We start from the raw sequence: 20,726 nt of genomic DNA, 5'->3' as shown, positions 1-20,726 counted from the left end.
TACCTCTGTTAATTCTCACATTCAGTTTTAATTCTCTTTTTATAGATGGGTATTATGAGAGCTCTGCTCCAATCAGCTGGAATTCGACCCTATGCCCAGTCCTGAATTATGCAATGCAGCCACTATAAGACTTTTATATCTCCATATTTGAGAATTTTTGGTCAAATTTCATTTCATGTGTTCCAGATAACATAACACAAAATTAAGCATATATGCTATAGCTGTATTAATGGAACATCTAAAAATAACGTGGATGTAGCATTATATGATATAGTGCAAGTCTTCATTAAGCAAGCCAATCACATTAAAAAATGAGCTGTTCAACAAGAGAAAAACCTTCCATTAACACAGTCATGTTATTCCCTATAAAGTCTGATACTACTATCTACCTAATTCTGAATTTCAGCACAAATTAACTTCAAAAGATTTTAACATTTTAGCCACCATTTCAGAAACAATAACTAGACCATAATTTGTTGACAATGTTTTGGCACAATCCTCATGTAATGGGACTATGCTGGAATTAAGACTCAAACAATGAAGTCATAGTAGCCATAGTATTCAACACAAAATACGAGGCTAATCTTCTTGAATGGCAGTCAGTCTCAAGTAGAGTAATGTGGGCAAATATGAGAATGGGGAACTGGACAATGAGACTTATTTGTGCCTATGGTCCCACAGAAGGTTCTACTAAGGTAGAAGTGGAGGAATTTTTTGAGGCTTTAGAAAAAGCAACTGACACAATGAAAAAGGAAAAGTTGGTCCTTGTTGGGGATCTAAATAGTAGAGTAGGAAATGATTGTGAGACATACAAAAATATTTTGGGAAAATTTGGAGAAAAGAGCAAAGCTAATAATAACGGCAAATATCTGTTGGATTTCGGCTCAGGACATGGACTGGTTATTACTAACACCATGTATCAACATAAAAATGTGCACAAATTTACATGGAGAGAAGAGGCTAGGAATAAGAAAAGTCTCATTGACTATGTTATTGTTGATAGTGATGTTTTCTCCCTGGTGCAGGACACCAGAGTGTACAGAGGATTTGAAATTGGAAGTGATCACTATTTAGTCTTGAGCAGGATAAAATTGAATTTCATATTGAAAAGAATAACATGTAAGAAAGTTTTAAAGCGAATAAAAGTTGAGCAGCTCTCAGATGTAAACTGTAGACTAAAATACAGAAATATTATTGAAAAGAAAATGAAAGAGTTTGAGAACAGGAATCAAACCTTGGAGATTCAGTGGCAAACTCTGAAGGAAACATTGATTGATTCTGCCAGAGAGGCATGTGGTGAGGTTGTGTGCAAAGATAAAAAAATTAGAACTCCCTGGTGGACACAGGAAGTTATAGAGGCAGTGAAGGAAAAGAAGAAAGCATATCAAAAGTTCCTGGCAATTAAGTCAGCTTTTACTCTTACAGAATACAGAGACAAATGTAAGAAAGCTAAACAGTGTGTAAAACTAGCTAAACAAAAGTCATGGGAGGACTTTGGCAAGAATATAGAAAATAAATATCAAGAAGGTGGCAAAATATTCTGGAGGTTGTTGAAGAAGCTTAGGAATGGAGGAAAGAGTGCTGTAAAAGGAATTAGAGATGATAAAGGTGACATGAAAACGGGAGAAAAAGATATCCTTGAAGTATGGAGTAATTACTTTGAAAAACTGCTAAATGAAACAAGCAGTGATGACTGCACAGTGATAAAAAACACTGACCAGGCATGCAGTCAGGAATATATATCCATACTTGAAGTAGAAAAAGCCATCAAAGGCTTGAAATGTGGAAAGGCAGCAGGAGTAGATGATATTCGACCAGAAATGCTGAAGTATGGTGGTATAAGAGTCTTACAGTGGCTGCACTGCATAGTTCAGAAAGCCTGGACAGAGGGACGAATTCCCGATGATTGGAGTAGAGCTCTCATAGTACCCATATATAAAAAGGGAAATAAAACTGAATGTGAGAATTACAGAGGTATTTCCCTACTGAGTGTTCCTGGCAAGATCTATGCAAGTATACTTGAGAAACGGTTGAGAAGAATTGTGGAAGAAAAGCTTGGTGAAGAACAAGCTGGATTCAGGCCAAATAGAGGCTGTCAGGATCAGATCTTCACTTTACGACAAATAGTCGAGAAAGCATGGGAATATAACAAAGATCTGTATTTAAGTTTTGTCGATTTGGAAAAGGCATATGACAAGGTGCCAAGAGAGAAGCTATTCAATACGCTGCAGTTATATGGTGTCAATGGAGCATTATATCAAGCAATACTTAGTCTTTATTTGAGTTGTAAGTCAGCAGTTAGAATTGAAGGAAGTACAGGAAGATGGTTTAATGTTAAATCTGGTGTGAGACAAGGATGTACATTATCTCCTCTGTTATTCATTTTCTATATGAATCACATTATGAAGGAAAGTGGTATTAAACATGATATCAAAATTGAGATGTTAATGTCAGCTCTTTGCTTTATGCGAACGATGTTATACTTCTAAAAAAATCCGCTACAAGTCTGCAAGATTCTCTGACTAAATTGAATAGCTGTTGTAATAGATATGGTATGAAGGTCAGCAATAAAAAGACAAAGACAATGAAAATAGGCAGAATCATTGAAAATGTCAACTGTGTTGTGAATGGAGAACCTGTGGAACAAGTAAAACATTTCAGCTACTTAGGCACAATTTTTACTGAAGATGGTAAACTAAATATAGAAATAGACAACAGAATCAGCAAAACTGGTATCGTGGGAAGTCAATTGAATAAATTCATATGGAATAAGAAAGAAATTAGTCGGAACACTAAATTAGCTGTATACAAGACTGTGTTCAAACCAATTTTAACTTATGGATCTGAGAGCTGGGTCAGAAGTAAAACACTTGACCAAAGACTAGAGACCGCAGATATGAGAGTCCTGAGAAAGATTAGAGGCATGAACAGATGGCATCAATGGCAATATCATATTAAAAATGAGGATATTAGGAAAGAACTTGACATTGTCAGCATCCAGGAATGCGTTAGCAGAGCTAATCTCAGATGGTATGGTCACCTAAATAGAATGGGAGAGGAAAGATTAGCAAAACAAGTGTTCTCTGCCAGGTTGGCAGGAAAACGACCCAGAGGAAGACCAAGATATAGGTGGATTGATACGGTACAAAGTGCCTTAGACGATAGAAATATAAGATCTGATAATGTTGGAGTCTTGACAAGTAACAGACTGATTTGGAGGAAAATTGTAGATAGGAAGTTAGTAATGATGTAATTTTTTCATGTAGTACTGTCATATCCTGTACACCCCTTGAGGGTACATGGCAGGAATTTGATGATGATGATGATGACAATGAAGTCAAATGTACTGCTACTTTCTTCACGCACTTCCTTAAGATTTTACCTAATGTAAATTCTTCTAGAATCGAAACACTCCTAGACTCAAGTCATCTTTATTCTTTTCTCTATTCCCTTCCCAACAACAGTTCTCATAATCGTCTTACCAGATGACAATGATGAAATCATTACATAATTCAACTACCACTATGTTTACTTTCTACAATATGCATTACCAAAGTTCCATAATCACTCTTTTTAATTAGCACATAAAAAAGAACTTTCTAAGACATATCTAGTCCCATGTGATACTTACCTAAAGCAAGGTTCTCAGAAAAAAAAATAGCATTATAGGCTTGATTCTAGTCACCAACAAGGAACTTTTTCTAGCTTTGAGATAGTGTTGATGTTGGTTGATTGATTACCTGGTTTGTGGTTTATTGGTGCAAGAAGAGCAAAGGTTATACACCAATACAAAGGTAACAGCAGTACTCAAGGTAATATAAAATAAATAGTTAAATAAGTAATATGTACAAGAAAATAAATTTTAAAATATTGAGCAATGCTGCATCTTCATGTAAATTGCATTTATGATCAAATTGGTCTGTGTAAATTAATTCCAAGTAAAAAGTTCCATGTAAAAAAAAAAAAAAACTGTATAAAGACTTCATACAGTTTGTCTGAATAAGACAAGATCTTAAATTAAACTTGCCAAGAAATAATACTCTTGTTTAATCCTTTATCCAAATGTAAGAATAAAATTAAATGTAAGAATAAACAACTAAGACTACTTATATATAGAGGCTGATGACTCCATGTCAGTTGCCTTATATAATCACAATTATAATTCTTATATAAAATAAATATATTTATTATATAGATAGTTGGATAGATTAATTTAAAAAAAAAAATTAAACTTTGGTTAAAATACAGGTATCATTTGATTAACACGTCCGTGCGGTTAGCCTAGTGGCTTTGTGCCTCGCAACCATATGCCTGGGGAAGGAGTGTCCTAGGTTCGATTCCCGTCGGAGACGTGAGGAGCTGAAGGATCTTCCTCAGCCATAGCCAAGTTAGCCGGTCTTGGGAGCGTGCAGTAGGGTTTTTTCCGCCAGTTTATCTGGCGTTTTTCATCCCGCAAGCAAGCAAACCGGCCCCTTGAACACACAGGGATACAGCCAAGAATACCTTGAGGCATAGGAGTGACCATTCTACCCTCGTATTTCGGTTAGGAAATCCAAGCATGCTTGGAAGGTTGTGGGCCTTAAAGGCCTGTTAAAGCCATGGGGATAGGATAGGATTTGATTAACACAATTAATTAATCCCTCGATGTTACTGCGTATATGAAAATCGCATTAATGAAATATAATAATCAATGCTAAAAATTACAATTCGTCCATGATCGATTACTGTATTAATAATTCGTTTTATATGGTACTCTTTTAGGAAAGATAAAAAATGAATGCAAAGTAAATGTTTAATAAATGCTTGTAACTACATTAGTTACTGCAATTTTTTTTTATCAAAGTCGTTTGAACGGTTTCAGTTTTTTCTTATCAGCATAAATTCTACGATAACAAGCAAAATGACTCTCTAGACCTCGGCAAAAACAAGCATTCTTTGATTAACATCTGGATCCATATCCATTACTTGCTGCTTAAGCGATTCTAAACTGCGAAATATTCCATCCAGTTCTTTGATTATTATCTCCTTTGGAACCTCATCTTCACATTCCATTTGTTCGTTATCTTCATATGCACATTGTTGTTCAATTTCAAGAAGATAGTTGTCGCTGAAATCTTTTCAATTTGAATCCAATAATTCTTTAACATCTTCTGCATCAACACCATCAAAACCAAGGTCTTCACCAATTGCAATGTTTCTTCAAACCACATTGTTCACAGGATTTTGAAAACCACCTAAGTCATTAGCACATTCTGGCAAAAGGTTTTTCCAAACAGCTCTCATGCAGCTAGAAGACACTTGCTGACACGAGTCATGAATGTTTTCAATTGCATGTTTAATGTTAATATTTTTTCAAAATTCTAAAATAAAATAAAACTTTCACATTCTCAAACAGATCATTAAGAGATTTTGGATGAAATTCTTTTTTGAATGAAAAAATTTACGAAGAACGTAATTTGTAAATACAGCAGAACAATTGGAACTTGTAATACACCCAATCTTAATGCTTAATGGGAGAAATGACATTATCATGCTCACGACTTTTTTTCTTTCGGCCAGGAAACACTCCTCGAGGCTTGCATGTTTTTGCATGGTAAATATAAAGGCACGCTAATTAAAACTCTTGCCGCGTATATAAAGGGATTGTCGCAATTAATTTCGCTGCGTTAATCAAATCCCGCGTTAAGCAAGGGATACCTGTATATATTTGATTAGCTCAAAACAAAATATTTATACTTTAACAAGCATATTAAATACATGTTACGTATACATAAAACCATAAAATAACAAAACATAAAGCATACTAAGTAAAAGGCAAAAGACAGAATTATAAGACATTATCAAAAAAAGGAAGTACACTTTAATAGCAAAGAAGACACTGCAGTTCTCATGTCATCCACAACTACATGGCTTTTTTTATTTTTTGGTCCATACATGCTGCAGTTTTTCTTCTACATAAGGAGAACGTGTTATCTTCTTCAGTCAACCAAAGGGTACTATTTGGGTTCCAGTCTGCAATGAATTTATTTAGCGTTCCCTGTTCTCAGTGGTGATGATATTCCCATAGCAGTTGGATTTAGTAGCTGAGAGAGTGGTTTTCTGTTGTGTTCTTTAGATAAAAACTGTATATGATAGCTTTTGCCACAAAAGGAAGTTGCATATTCTGTGTCTTCTTTGTTTTTCTCTTCCAGTAGTCTTCATGGTCATGCAGGTGGTTACAGGTACTAGAGGCAGTGTTCTGTGCATATGTGATGATCCCTTTATTGACAGGACAGGTTAAGTAAGTGTGCCCTAAGGTGTTACCTTAGGTACCCATCAAAATGTGAGTGATGTCTGTAGATATGCAGGTGAATTTGAAGATTAAGATATTGATGAAGGTGTAAGAAGGTGAATCAGGAGATATACTGAAGTGAGCTGGTGGTATATGTTCTTGAAATTAGTACACAGTAGCAAAAAAGAGGTTTCAGATGACAAGATTCGAAAGGCAGGTTCTTGTGAATTTCTGGTTGAAATTCTAATTACTTATGGTGTACTAATGTCTGGAAAGGCATTCATAATGCTCGTTTGAACTTGTTGATATTGCTCTGTTGCTTGGGTGGTTTTCAGTGGTAAATTTTGAGGGGTTTTCCACTGCTGTTTCTGGGATAGAACTCTTATAGTTCTTATACCTGCCCAGGCTCCAGGTAACAAAGAGGAAAGTTTAGCCAGTCATGTGAATTAATGTTTTTGTTTGCGAACAGATACTCTGTGAGCACTGCTTCCTGGGACGACCTGGAAAGTGTGTGATGAAGTTCTGTGCTTTTCCAGCATTATAAGGAATCACAGTAGAATGGAGACAGTTTAGGAGGTGCCAGTGCATTGACCATTTGAAGGCTTGTGGATATCTCAAGTCCTCTGGTGGCTTCTTTCAGAATATGTTCAAGAGTTGTTGAATAGGTCTGGTTGGTGTGGAGTGTCCTAAGGAGAAAGATAATCCTAAAGGAGGTAATTTTAGTTTCAAGGGAGACTAGACCCTGGCCTCCCTGGTTGAATGGCTTACTGACTGCCGAGTAGGTTGTCCAGTTGGTTTTGTTTGAGATGACTTCTGGTTCTGATGGAGGATGTCTTCAGGTGGTGTTAATACTTTGAAGGTGTGCAATAGCATACTAGCAGCCATCTGGTTGACGATTAGCGCTCTTCCCCTAAGTGAAGAAATTGCTCGTATGTTGTTCCATTTACCTAGTATCTGTCTGAAGAGGTTGTGTAGTTGTGTCCAGTCAAGTGAAATGCAAGCTTGGGTGTTACCAAGGTAGGTGCTTAGGTATTTTTGTCCTTCACTTGACCAGTTGCATTTAATTAGAGTTCATTCTAGGTTTCCAACTGCTTGCCCACAAGCCAGATGACTTTTCAGAATTTAACTTTGTCCCAGAGGCTTGTGCATATAGTGTATGAACTGTGTGGATTGCTTTCATTTCCTTATCATTGCATATCATGATGGTGATATCATTTGCATATGCTAATAGGCTGATCTTCATATGCAGTTTTAGTACATTGGTTCATTTAGAAATCATGGTGTTGATGGCTAGTGTGTACAGTTGTCCAGAAAGCGGGCATTCTTGTATCATCCCTCAAGAATACAGCATGTGTGGGTTGCCAGTTGTTTACCTTTAGGCAAAAATGTGCTTCTCTGTATAGTAGTTGGATTATTTGATAATGAGTGGCCCATATCCAAATGTTCTCAGTACTTCTATTCTGTCAAAGGCTTTTTCCTGGTCAAGACTGATTAGTGCTAAATTTTTGTTCTGCCTATTTGCAATATGGATGAGATCCCTGATTAAATGTATGTTATTGTGTATTATTAGATATGGACTCCATCATCATCAGTCAACCCTGCAAGATCAAGCTGATCGCTAAAGTATCTGGCCATGTGTGGTATGCCCAATTTGAAACATCAAACTATAAACATCCTCCATATTTTCAATATCTACTTACCACATCAGGATGCACTGGCAGCAGAAGTCTTTGACTTTATAAATGCCCATCTTTCAAAAATTGATCAAGAACATGTCATTATTGCTGGAGACTTCAACTGTAACCTTGACCCTGAAATGGACAGGTTAAACTGCACTCAGCATTGCACCTCTTTAATCAACACATTGCAAGAGGTGATAAACAGTGAACTTGTCAATGCCTTCTGGCACCAATAACCAGAAAAGATGTATGCCTGAAGATCATCTACCACAGCATCTAACAGGCATCTCTACTAGGCTCGATTGGACAGACTCTACCTCTCTAAACACTATTCCTCTAATAAGAAACATATCCTACATATCAGACTACTGAATCATTAAACTGGAACTCTCATTATCCTACAAGACATCCAAAACAGGAAGCGCTTATTGGATCTTTAACAAAATCCTCTCGCAAAACTCAGAATATGTACAGAATCTCCAGGCCCTAATATCAAACCTTACTGAATCAAAAGATACGAGACCCCATAAAAACTTAGTGGCCTAACCTGAAATCTCAACTGAAAGTGTACACACAAATCTACAGTCATGACAAATATTAAAGGAGCAAACATCACCATTAGACAATTTAAATAATAGCTTTAGTTCCTCACTGAAAAAAGTCCAGAATACCAATCAGTTCTCCAAAACATACAAGCACACCTACAAGAGTCTGCCAAAGGTGTCATCCTTAGATCACGGTACACTAATATAAACCTGTCAGATGACGGTACAAAGTACTCCACTCTTGAAAATAAAATGTTAGGCAGCAGCTTTCATCTCAGCCATTAGACTACAGGACAGTAACATTAAAGAAGATCCAAATAAAATTACATCTGAAATAGTGAAATACTACAAAATAACATATTTCAACAGGAACCTCTACTGATGCTATCCATGAAATACCGAGAACAACAAAAGTCTCTTCCACATGACAAAAGAACCTGCAGGAACTGAAAACAGAATGTAAATTTCTCCCACAGAACCAATTCCCTGGCCTGGATGAACTAACTTCTGAGTTCTTCTAAGCATTCTGGGATCACCTGGGACCACTCCTGCTTAAATTGCTGCAAGAAGATTATCTATATGGGCTTCCACAATCTGTTACAACCTCAGTTGCATATCTCATTGCAAAGAAGGGAGATTACACAGACTGCAAAATCATCTCTAAAGTAATCAAAAACCATCTGAAGCCCACACTACCTGAAGTTAGTGGCCACTAGAAAATCTATTCAGTGCCAGGAAGATCAATACACAACAGACAAATAATTATCTTATCTAATTACAATATAATTTCTTGGTAAGTTTAATTTAATTTGTAACCAAGAGAAAAAAATGTTTACATTTATCTCTTCAATCTCTTTGATTGAAGCATAAGACACAATCAAATGGTTAAAAGAGCAAACTCTGAAATTCACTAACTTACCCTGAATTCTCTCTTGCTGAAAAAGTTCTGAGAGTATGGAATATACACAGTAACGATCTTCTTGAAGTTGTGAAGGAACATGCACCTCTTTAAATATTGATCGTAAGATCTTTTCAGACGAGTTCTTGGGGAAATGACTGCAGCGAACCTGGAAGTAACATTTTTATTATACTGCTTTTCAGACAAAAATTAACATTCACCAGTGACATAGTAAATAATGTGAAATATACAGGAGAGAATATCGCCCACAAATTTTTCAATCGTACCATCCATCTAAAAACATACAATCTTTACATGAAAAAGTTTCATGAGTCAGCTTCAGGATGCTATCCTAAAACCTAGCTGATGTTCTCTTTATATGGTTCCATGAATCAGAAGAATTAAACAGTTTTGTCTATTATCTTACCTACAAGTACACAAAAATTTACTTCTTAACAAAAATAAAAAGGATAATAAATTGGTATTTTTAGATATCATGAATGCAACATCTGTGGACACTATTTTGAACATAAATTGAAAGCCTGCTCACAACAGACACTGCTTATATGCCTTCTCACACCACTGCTACATATAGAAAAGTTTGAGTCATTAGGATAATGCACCATGTTTACAGTACTGGAAGATGAAGAGAAACAAAATCACCCATGAGATGATTGCAACTCAACAGTTAAACCATTTCTGCTGGAGTTTTTTCTATCTACATTGCAAAGGTTCTATGTGAAGATAAGTCACCTTGAAACCACTCTTAAAATCATAGGTACTGTTACAGTCTCCTAAAGAATCCAACTTATAAGAAAAATATCCAGGCATTGACAAAGTCAAACATGTTTGACTCTGTTATATGGGGAAAGACAGCTGGTCAGTTAATAGAGATCCAAACTAGAGAGAGAATACTTTAGTGATGTACCACACAACAAATTAATAAATCAGGCTTCATTGCATATACTCCTCACTTTCAGGTCAGGAAACGGACTAGAACAATACTTTCATATTCTTCAGGGCAGACCCCCCCCCCATTATGAAAGTGTTTACAAAGAGTCTGACGAGGTGACCATATCATGCAATATGAGGAAACAGAACCAAGGATTAAGACTAGGTGACATATAAAAAGACCTAATAAAATGATCATGAATGATCTTGGCTATAAAAAGTCATAGGTTTAGCTATCTAAGTCCTTATTAGTCCTGAAAACACAATGATTTTCTCTGTATAAATAATAAATAAATTATAAAGCTGATAGTTTATAGTATAAGGTAACACGATTTTTAACAATTCCCAGCATAGTATTCAACAGAAAACAAAGTTAAACTTCTTGAACGACAGACCATCTCAACCAGAGTGATGGAAAATGTGAATGGGAAATTGGACAATGAAATTAATTTTTACCAAGGGAGAAGTGGAGGTTTTTGTTTTTGTCAGCTCTTGCTCTAATGATTTAAATAAATAATTAAATAAACCTGCCTGTTTGTTGATCTAAGAACAGGTAAGAAATATTATAAAGCAAATGAACAAAGCAGCAAAATAATAACAGCAAACAAATGATGGATTTCTGTTCACAACAAGGAACTAGTCATTAATTAATATTTAATACTATTATAAAGACAAGATCATGTGGGAGTCAGGGATTCATCAAGGAATGCCACATATTACCCACACCAGCTGTCACACCTATTCTTGAACTCATTCAAGCTACCTGCACTCTGCAAATCAAATGGCAATCCATTTCAATCACACAACTCTATGAAAGAAAAATCGAGTTCTCATCACCTTGACAGCATTCATTCTCAACTTTCAAGGATATCCTCTCATCATTCCCCATCATCCACAAAAATGAAAAATTCCACTTACTGATATCATGCATGACCTTTTCAGAAGTTGTAAGTCTCAATCATATCACCTCTTTTCTCCTGTTTGCTAGTGTCCACAGTCCACAAATTCTCAATCTGTATTCCACAATCCTGATATCATTTTTTACACTCTCCTTTGCAGTCTCTCTGCTGTATCAGAATCATCACAGAAACCATGGGAACAGACCTGCACAAAATAGTCCAAGTGAGGTCTTATCAAGGCCTTGTAAAGAGATAAAACGAATTCCTTATCTTTACGTGTAATTTCAGCATCGCAATTATCTTCTCAGTTTTATTTGCAATCTTTGCTATATGGCCCTTAACTTCAACTTTCTATGCTAAATCTCCAAAATCCTTAGCCTGATTAGTTTCTTCTAGAATAATCAGGAGTTGGAGGGAAGGAGGAAAAGAGGCAGGCCCAAGCTCAGGTGGAGGGATAAGGTGATAGAGGATCTTAAGGAGAAAGGATGGAGTCCGAAGGACGCCCTGGACTGAAGAACTTGGAAGAGGAAGGTTAAAGATCAATGCGCCAACCCCGTTTAACATGGGATAAGGTATAGTGAAAGAAGAAGAAGAAGAAGAAGAAATGGGTAATGGCAAGCGAGATGAAGAAAGAATGAAATAAATTATTTAGAAACAATTATAATAATTACCATTGTTCAGCCGAACAACCCATTGGACAAGGTACACATAATCAGTAAATACAAAAAAATACGCTCTCTCTTGATGCTTAACTCAAAACTGAACAAGCAGAGTGAGTACATGGCAGGCGAGTAAAACAAACACCAGACCACCAAACGATTCGGTTGGTGGAGCGATTGCTGCCGTGCAGCCTCGCCATTGGTTGAACTACTTTACCGCGAACAGAGACTGTGAAATGCCGATGCAGACGGAGCGCATTTTTTGTCTATTAATTAAATTATTTATTCATTAGTCCCGATTAAACACTATTTACTTGTATTTTAGAGTTTCGTGAAAAAAAGAAACCCAAAAATGAAACACCTAGTTTTTGAGTTTTTTTTTAGACGACCCAGCATTTAGCTTTCATGACCTGGTGCCAGGTCATGATCTACCATTTGGGAAATGCTGGTTTATTGTATTCGCTTAATGCGATTTTGCTTAGTGCACATTAATTGATGGATTAATTAATTGCATTAAGTGAGATTTTCCTGTAATAAAATAAAGAAAATTAAAGGTGGATTCCAGCCCAGAACAACTTTCTGCAGAGACCATGAGAGCAACTTGCTTGGTGGAAAGGAGGATTCTGAGAAGGTGGGCAGAATATTTTGAAGATCTCCTTCAGGACAAAGCAAGCTTAGAAAATAACGTTCCAGAAGAAGATGAGTTTAACGAACCCATGACAAGCATAAGAAAAACTGAGAGAGAGGAAGCACCAGAGCTACACGAGGTCTAATTAGCTCTAAAGAGAATGGAAATAATAAAGCACCTGGTGAGGACAGAATAGCAGTCGAGCTGTTAAAATATGGTGGGCAATCACTATTAATCAAAATCCATGAGTACTTGTCAGAGGTATGGGGAAACTGAGTCTATGCCTACTGAATGGAATACTGCTATTATCTTCCTTATCCATAAGAAAAATGACAAGGCTCTGTGCCAAACTTATAAAGGAATATCACTGTTAGCAGTGACTTACAAAATATTTACAAGGATACTCGCAGCTAGATCACAGCCTTTTATAGAAGAAATGCCAGGTGACTATCAATGTGGCTTTAGAAATGGTAGATCAACAAAAGATCAGATTTTCACAGGACGAACTATAATGGAGAAATGCTACGAGTTTAATATTAATTCGCACCATTTGTTTGTAGACTTTAAATAAGCCTATGATAACATTAATAGAGATAAGCTATTTACAGTCATAAGGGAATTCCAAATTCCACCCAAATTGATTAGATTAGTTAAATAACACTCAGAAATACCACGTGTAGAGTATAAATACAGGGTTAACTCACAGAGTTCAGGATAACTAAAGGATTACAAGAAGGAGACCGACTATCAACAATGCTTTTTAACATATGCATTGAGAGGGTAATACAAAATGTAATCAAAAACAGAGATGGAACTTATTATGAATAGAAGTCTGCATACATGAGTGTTTTCAGAGAGCTCCCGAAAGCTAAGTATAATTTGAGTGAAAATTGGAATATTGGTTTAAATCATAACGTAATATTGTCTAATTTTGGTAGCTTGTTGTGTCTGTGTGATTTTGGTGTGAATCCCGTTTTATTTAATTTAGTATTTTAATGATACGTTTCATAGAATAGTACATGGTCGCAATGCGATGTAAGATAATGGCATCCAAAAATACGATGCCTTTGTTCAAAAACTGTAATGCGAGGGAGTTTGTCCAATGTGATGTGTGTGTGGGATGTATGCATTCCCGAATGAGGCTGGAGTTTGGATGGAAAGTGATAGTGCTGGGAGAATGTGCAGAATGTGTAAGCAAAGTGAGGAATTGAAGTGTGTCAGGTCGTGAGATAGTTATGGTTGAAGAAAGACAGAATTTGAGTGAAAATAGTGGCTTGATAGGGAATTGCGATGTTGTACAAGATGGCAATGAGAGCGGTGATCAAAGAGAGAGTGAAAGCAACTATACAGAGAGAAAATGGTCTAAATGATGAAAAAATTGAGGAATTATTTGTAGGGAGTGAGATCGCTAGGTTGCGTGCAGTGATACAAAATGCGCAGCGCCAATTAGAGCACCTGCAAAACTCTTTCCAGAGTGCCTCGGCTAACGGAAATAAACAAGTGTTTGAAAGGAAAAATAAGCGTAAAAGTGGGAGAGTTTCAGAAATGAAGGAAAGAGTGTTGTATGGTGACTCGTTATTAAGAGGAGTGATAGATGGGAGTTTAACAAAATCGTACTTACCAGGTGCGAAGTTTAAGGATGTAAGTGAGAGTATTAGAGCACAAAAACAGAGGGTGAAAGAATTGATAGTTGTGGTGGGTACGAATGAATTGAAAGGAGATAAATTTTTTATGAGAGAGGACTTGAAAGTATTGTTAAAGGTAGTGAAAGAAAAGGGTTACAGAGTTAGGACGGTGAGTCTGTTGCTGCGGTATGACAGAGAGGCGTTTAAAAGGAGGGCCAAAATCGCAAATGACATGCGCAGGTTATGCAGATAGTGTGGTGTGGAATTCATGGACGTGTGGAATGAGTTTGATGGGCGAAAGGATTTATACAAGATGGATGGCTTACATTTGAATGGATTTGGTATGCAGAGACTGGAAAAAGTGTTGCTGAATGAAGTGAAAATGGATGTGCAGAACCAGGGAAACTAGAACTACCAAGGAGAGGGGGGGGGGAAGTGGATATGCAGACATCAGTGAGACAGTTGAGTGTAAGAATGTATATAATGTACCCGAGACAGTACTAAGAACAAGAAATCGGAATGGGATGGTTAGAATAACGCATCAAGATAAGGGTGGGACAAAGGGACCTCTGCATTTCATGTATACTAATGCCAAGAATAGGAACAAGAAGGAAGAATTTTTGGCCTCGATTGGCTCTTCCTGGCCACAGGTATGGCTGACAGAAGATGATATAGTTAGTGGGATAGAATGTGTAGGTTATAGTGTGTTTAGGAGGGACAGAGAGAATAAAAATGGGGGGAGGAGTGTTATTGATGATAGCTGATGAACTGCAGCCAAGGAGAATTGAAGTTGTATCGCAGGATAGCGAAAAGAGCTCATTTGAGAGTATTTGGTATGAGATTGAGACTGGCAGAACAAAATATACAGTTGGGTGTTGCTAGAGATCAGGAGATGGAGTAGATGGTGGAGATAGTATGCACAAACAAATTGATGAAATGAATGGAAGGAGGATAATTATTATGGGGGATTTCAACTATGGTAACATTGATTGGAAGGAGGAGAGGACACATGTGAGGAAGGAAATGGATTTTATTCAATTATTAAGGGATAAATATCTGAGACAGCATGAAATTGAAAATACTAGGGGTGTGAGAATGCTTGACCCGGTAATAGCATCTGAGAATTTGACTGTAATGAATATGACCATGTTGCCACCTATTAGTGAGAGTGATCATAAGGTCTTGACCTGGGAGGTGACTAAAGGTGTGGAATTTTTGATTAAGACAGGGTATATGTGGAATTACCGTGCTGGCAAGTATGACAAGCTAAGGAGATTGCTTGGATCAGTGCCATGGCATGTACAACTGCAAGGGCTGGATGTCGATAGAGCATGGGAAGTGGTCAAGGAGCAATTACAGGAAGCAATTATGGCTGATTGTATACCTATTGTCTGAATAGTAAAACAAGTAGGGATTAAATGGATGAATAACACCATTAAGCTTGAGATGCAAAAAAAGAAACAACTGTGGAGGGAATTTAAAGAAAGAGGTGACCAGCAGGCACACAAACGGTATAAAGTGCAGGCCAGAAGGGCAACGAGTATGGTAAAAAAAGCAAAAGCGGATTATGAAAGGAAACTAGCTATGCAAGCTAAAGAGAATCCCAAACAGTTCTTTCAAATATGCTGCAAGCAAAAAAAAAATAACTGTACACGGCAAAATGATTTTAAGGAATGACGATGGTAAGGAGGTCACTGAATCAGTCGATATAGTGAAATTACTGAGCGAGCACTTTTCAAGAGTATATCATTCAGGTGGTGACATTGAAAAAATGAAGGAACCATTAGTTAATATGGGAATTGTGATGAATGAAGTGGAGGTGAATAGTCTATTACAGAACCTTAATGTGAATACATCTGTGAGAGTGGATGGTATACCGGGATGGTTCGTACGTGAAGCTGCTAAAGAATTATCAGTGCCCTTGACAATGTTGTTTAATCTGAGTCTCGGGTCTGGTTTAGTCCCGAAGGTGTGGAAAGAGAGGAAAATAGTTCCACTGCATAAAGGAGGATCCAAGACAACTGTTGCAAATTACCGACCGATCAGCAAATGAGGAGTCATTATCAAGGGAAAAATACAGGAATGGATTGATGAAAATGCAATACTGTATGGGGGACAGCATGGCTTAGTGAAGGGTAGATCATGCCTCAGTAACTTGCTCAAGTTTTATAACACAGTGACGGCTGAACTGGATAAGAGTAATGGGTTTACAGTGATACTGCTGTACCTGGCTAAGGCATTTGACAGGATACAACATGGAATTCTAATCCGTAATCTACAACATATGGGAATGGATATAGGGTTGGTGAGATGGATAGGTGGGTGGTTGATGGAGAGATATCAGAGAGTAGTTTATTTAAGAGTAGAGTTCAAAAGACAGCCTGTGACTAGTGGTGTGCCGCAGGGTTCTGTTCTTAGACCACTGCTGTTTAATTTGTTCATTAACGATATTTGTTCGCTGATGATGCAAAGTTGGGTAGGACAATAGTGAATGCAAAAAATGTCAAAATCTTGAAGGACGACTTGGATAGATTGGAGTTCTGGGCTAAGGAGAATGGATGTCAATTTAATGTGACAAAATGTAAGGTTATGCATTTTGGGGTGAAAAGATTAGTAACAGTATACCACATTGGTGGAACTGTACTCCAGGAGATTGATGAGGCCAGGGACTTGGGAGTGTTGGTGGATAGGGAGATGAAGTTTAGGGGGCACATTGCAAAAGTGGCTAAATCAGCTCATCGACTGACTTGGTTGTTGAAAAATACTTTGACGAGCAGAGACAAGCAAGTTATTGTACCTGTGTACCGAGCCTTGATAAGACCTAATCTCGACTACTGTGCCCAGATTTGGTCGCCTAGGTTTCTCCTTGATGGGGAGGAGGTGGAGAGGATCCAGAGGCGAGTGACCAAGATGATAGCAGGTCTATGGAATGAACCTTATGAGAACAGGTTGAAGATTTGTGGGTTGCAGAAATTAGTTGATAGGCAGAAAAGGGGAGATGTGATTGAGACATACAAATTGCTAAAGAGTTTGTATAGGATTAATTCAGAGATATTTTTGAGATCAGGACTAATGGTGGGAGAACTAGGGGACACCTATGGAAGCTGGGAAAGAGTGTGGTTAGCAAGGATGTTAGAGCTGGGTTCTTTACGTTTAGAGTGGTAAATGAGTGGAATAAGCTGCCAGAGTCCGTTGTGGGTGCTATGACGGTGAGTGAGTTCAAGGCAAGGTATGATAGATACTGTGAGAATGTCATATAGTTGTGTGGACATGATGTTTAAGGCCTCCCTCGATGAGTCTAAGGCAGTGGTCGCCAAAGGGGTCGATTGGGGGTCAACAGAAAAATATAAGACATCATTGTATGGGTAATATTTAATTCGGTTATCTTGGATTATCTCCATGACAAAAGACATGGAGGTAATGACAAAGCAATTAAGAGTGAATCGTGGGATCAGTACCTCCATCTTACAGGTCCATGAATAGGACCTGTAAGATGAAGTAAGGTCATGAAAAATAGTTACTGAGGCCAATCAAGTAGGCCAAAATGACGTATTTACCAATAAACGGATGTTGGTTATTCCCCCCGGCCGGCACAGTGGGAGCGAGATTGCAACACGTGCGTGGTTCTTATTTACTGATACAAGTATTCAATCCCAGGCTCATTTTTGCGCATCGACATACAAGTGAGGTTAATGTTCTAAAATTCACCAACATACGTATTATAATTCAATCGTTATTCATTCACGAACTAAACTTCTCTATGTTGAAGAGTTGAGCAGTGCTGGTAGTAATACCAGTGATATTAATACCAGTAGTTTATTAATATCACTAGTAATACCAGTGATATTACTAGTGATAGTAATAGTAGTAGTAATAGTAATATAATAATATATACTATATTATACATACAATAAACACTGTAACTATAAAATAAACAATCTAAAAACTCACATAAGCGTCTTTTTTTTTTTTTGCTTGTCCTATTATAATTACGTAATAGTAAAATATAGGGGGTCGATAAAATGTCAAGAAATACTTGAAGGGGTCGACGGGCAAATGACTTTGGCGACCCCTGGTCTAAGGACTCCCTGGAGTCACCCATAATAATAATAATACAGCTTTTGGCTTTTGAAGATGATGTGGACTGTATTGGAAGGACCGAAAGAAGTCTCAGAGAGGATTATAGACAAATGAGGGAGGAGACAAAAAAAGTGGGACTACAAACAAACGAAACTAAAACAAAATACTCTGGCATTGTTGCCAGAGATAAACAAAAATTTGGAAGTATCCAAAGTTTCACTGTAGATGAAGAAACCTTTGAATGAGTACAGCAGTTTACATATTTGGGTTCAGTAATAACAGAAAGTAATGATGTGTCAGTTGAAATTACTTATAGAATAGCAGCAGCAAATAGAGCTTATTATAGTATTCAACCACTATTAAAATCTAATTTGATTTTGATAAAAAGTAATCCTCAAACCCGTACTTTTGTACAGTTGTGACACATGGACAATGATCGAGAGAGATCAAAACTGATTACAAATATGGGAACGAAAGGTATTAAGAAAGATCTTTGGTCCCAATTAACAAGGATTGACTTCGGAGAGTGAGGAACAACAAAGAAATAATGTAGAAATTCAATGAAGTGGATATTATTACTGAAATAAAGGTGAGAAGACTGAGATGGCTAGGACATGTTTAGCGAAGAAGGGATGATGACAGAGATAAAAAAGGTCTTCATGTTTGGACCGGGTAGATCTAGACCCAGAGGATGACCAAAAAAGAGATGGCTTGAAGATGTGGAGGATGATTTAAAGAAAATGAGAGTAAAGAATTGGCTATCCTGAGACAGGCCCAGGTCCTAAATGGACTGTAATGCCAAGGAGTAGTAGCAGGTCACATTTAAGCAGAATGGAAGATGAAATGCTAGAAAAAAGTCTTTTTTTGCCAGAATAGCAGGAAACAGACTCAGAGAAAGAACAAGATCTAGGTGGATTAATATAGTAAGAAGTGCTCGAGAATACCAAAATACGATCTGACAGAACTGGAGTTCCTTACGGATTTGAAGGAAAATTGTTGATAGGAAGTTAGTAATAATCTAAACTTTTCATGCAGTCCATCATTGTATCCTGTACTCTCTTGAAGATATACATATGAGAATTTTTGGTGATAATGGATTTCACCTATATGAAAGAGTTGTGAATTATTCCTATCTTTTGGGAAGAACAGTAATAATGAGGTCATATTTGTATGGCTGAAGTATCAAGAAAAATAAATAGTTATTTTCTTTCTACAAGTGAATTTAATAGGAGGTGCAAACTACTGATGTGAATGTATATGGAGATAAGAATTTCTAAACTAGAGCAGGTTGGCTTAGTTGGCCAAGTGAATAGTACCTCCTCTCTCCAATCTATAAGTCACGGTTTTGAATGCTAATGTGGTAAGGACGCATATAAATGTTGCTAGGTGTCAAATGGTTTTTCATCACTCAATGTAAGACCTGTTTATAAGAGGTCTGAAATAGCCTTAAAAGTATTTTTATTATCCAGAGCAGAGTTCCAGGATTATCTAATCCTTATCTCACCCACAAAACTGAATGCACTATAAGTTACCAACCTTTTGTGGAATTAAAAATAAATAAATAAAAACAATAATAATAAATTGCAGGCATAGACTTCTGTGGCTAATTGGTTCAAAAGATATATTTTGGTGATTACACCACATTTTTTATTATTCAGTTATACAAAATACTGAAATAATAGTTCCCGACAAGTTTCGTAAATCGTAGGATTTACATCTTCAGGGGGTAAATAGCATAACTTAAAGTTAAAACAAGAGAATTAATAAATACAAATCATAACCATCTGGCTATTCATAAACTCAAATAACAGAATGCAGATATAAAACGTTATTGACGTTGAAAAATACTGGATGATGTCACGTGTTCTTGTTCTCGTTCATACAGTCCGAGCTCAGATTGAGGTAGATTTTTTTATTAGAGCTGACCACACTTGATGGAGAATTAAACCTTGATTTTTATTGCATTGGGTTGGGTTTTTTAGCATATTAGCAGCTTCTTTAAATTTTCTTATATAACTGTTGTTTTCTATGTATGACATCGTCGTTTTTTTGCCAGAGAACATTGTGTCCAGTGGAAGTGGTATGGAAAGCAAGACCAGTTTTTTGTTCTCTTTTGTATTGTACGTCTTTTTGGTGTTCAGCCATGCATATTTCTCCAGATCTTCCTGTCTATCCTACATAGCAAATCTTGCAAGATTCCTACATCCACCAAAACCACCTCATCATCCTCTTAAAAAACTAGGAGCCTACAAAATCCATTGCTCTTGCGGGAATTGCTACTTATGACAGAGAGGAAGATCTGGAGAAATATGCATGGCTGAACACCAAAAAGACGTACAATACAAGAGAACAAAAAACAGGTCTTGCTTTACATACCACTTCCACTGGACACGATGTACGCTGGCAAAAAACGTCATACATAGAAAACAACAGTTATATAAGAAAATTTAAAGCAGCTGCTAATATGCTAAAAAATCCAACCCAATATGAA

At 37.0% G+C, this 20,726-nt stretch overlaps 1 protein-coding gene across 1 annotated transcript in view; it reads right to left on the bottom strand.

Moving 5' to 3' along the window:
• The window catches only part of Mms19 (MMS19 nucleotide excision repair protein), a 364,717-nt gene that overhangs the window by 309,176 nt on the left and 34,815 nt on the right, over positions 1 to 20,726 (bottom strand). The window contains exon 5 of the mRNA XM_090393489.1: positions 9,415 to 9,562. Within this exon, the coding sequence (XP_090249615.1) occupies positions 9,415 to 9,562 (148 nt within the window). The remainder of the gene's footprint in view (positions 1 to 9,414; positions 9,563 to 20,726) is intronic.

Source organism: Typopeltis vanoorti, chromosome 5, assembly GCF_054136105.1.
Source record: "Typopeltis vanoorti isolate ZY-2024b chromosome 5, IOZ_Tvanoo_1.0, whole genome shotgun sequence".
NCBI classification, from domain to species: Eukaryota; Metazoa; Arthropoda; class Arachnida; order Uropygi; family Thelyphonidae; genus Typopeltis; species Typopeltis vanoorti.
Note: the sequence above shows the minus strand (reverse complement) of the source record. Positions and strands in the feature narration are given on the sequence as shown.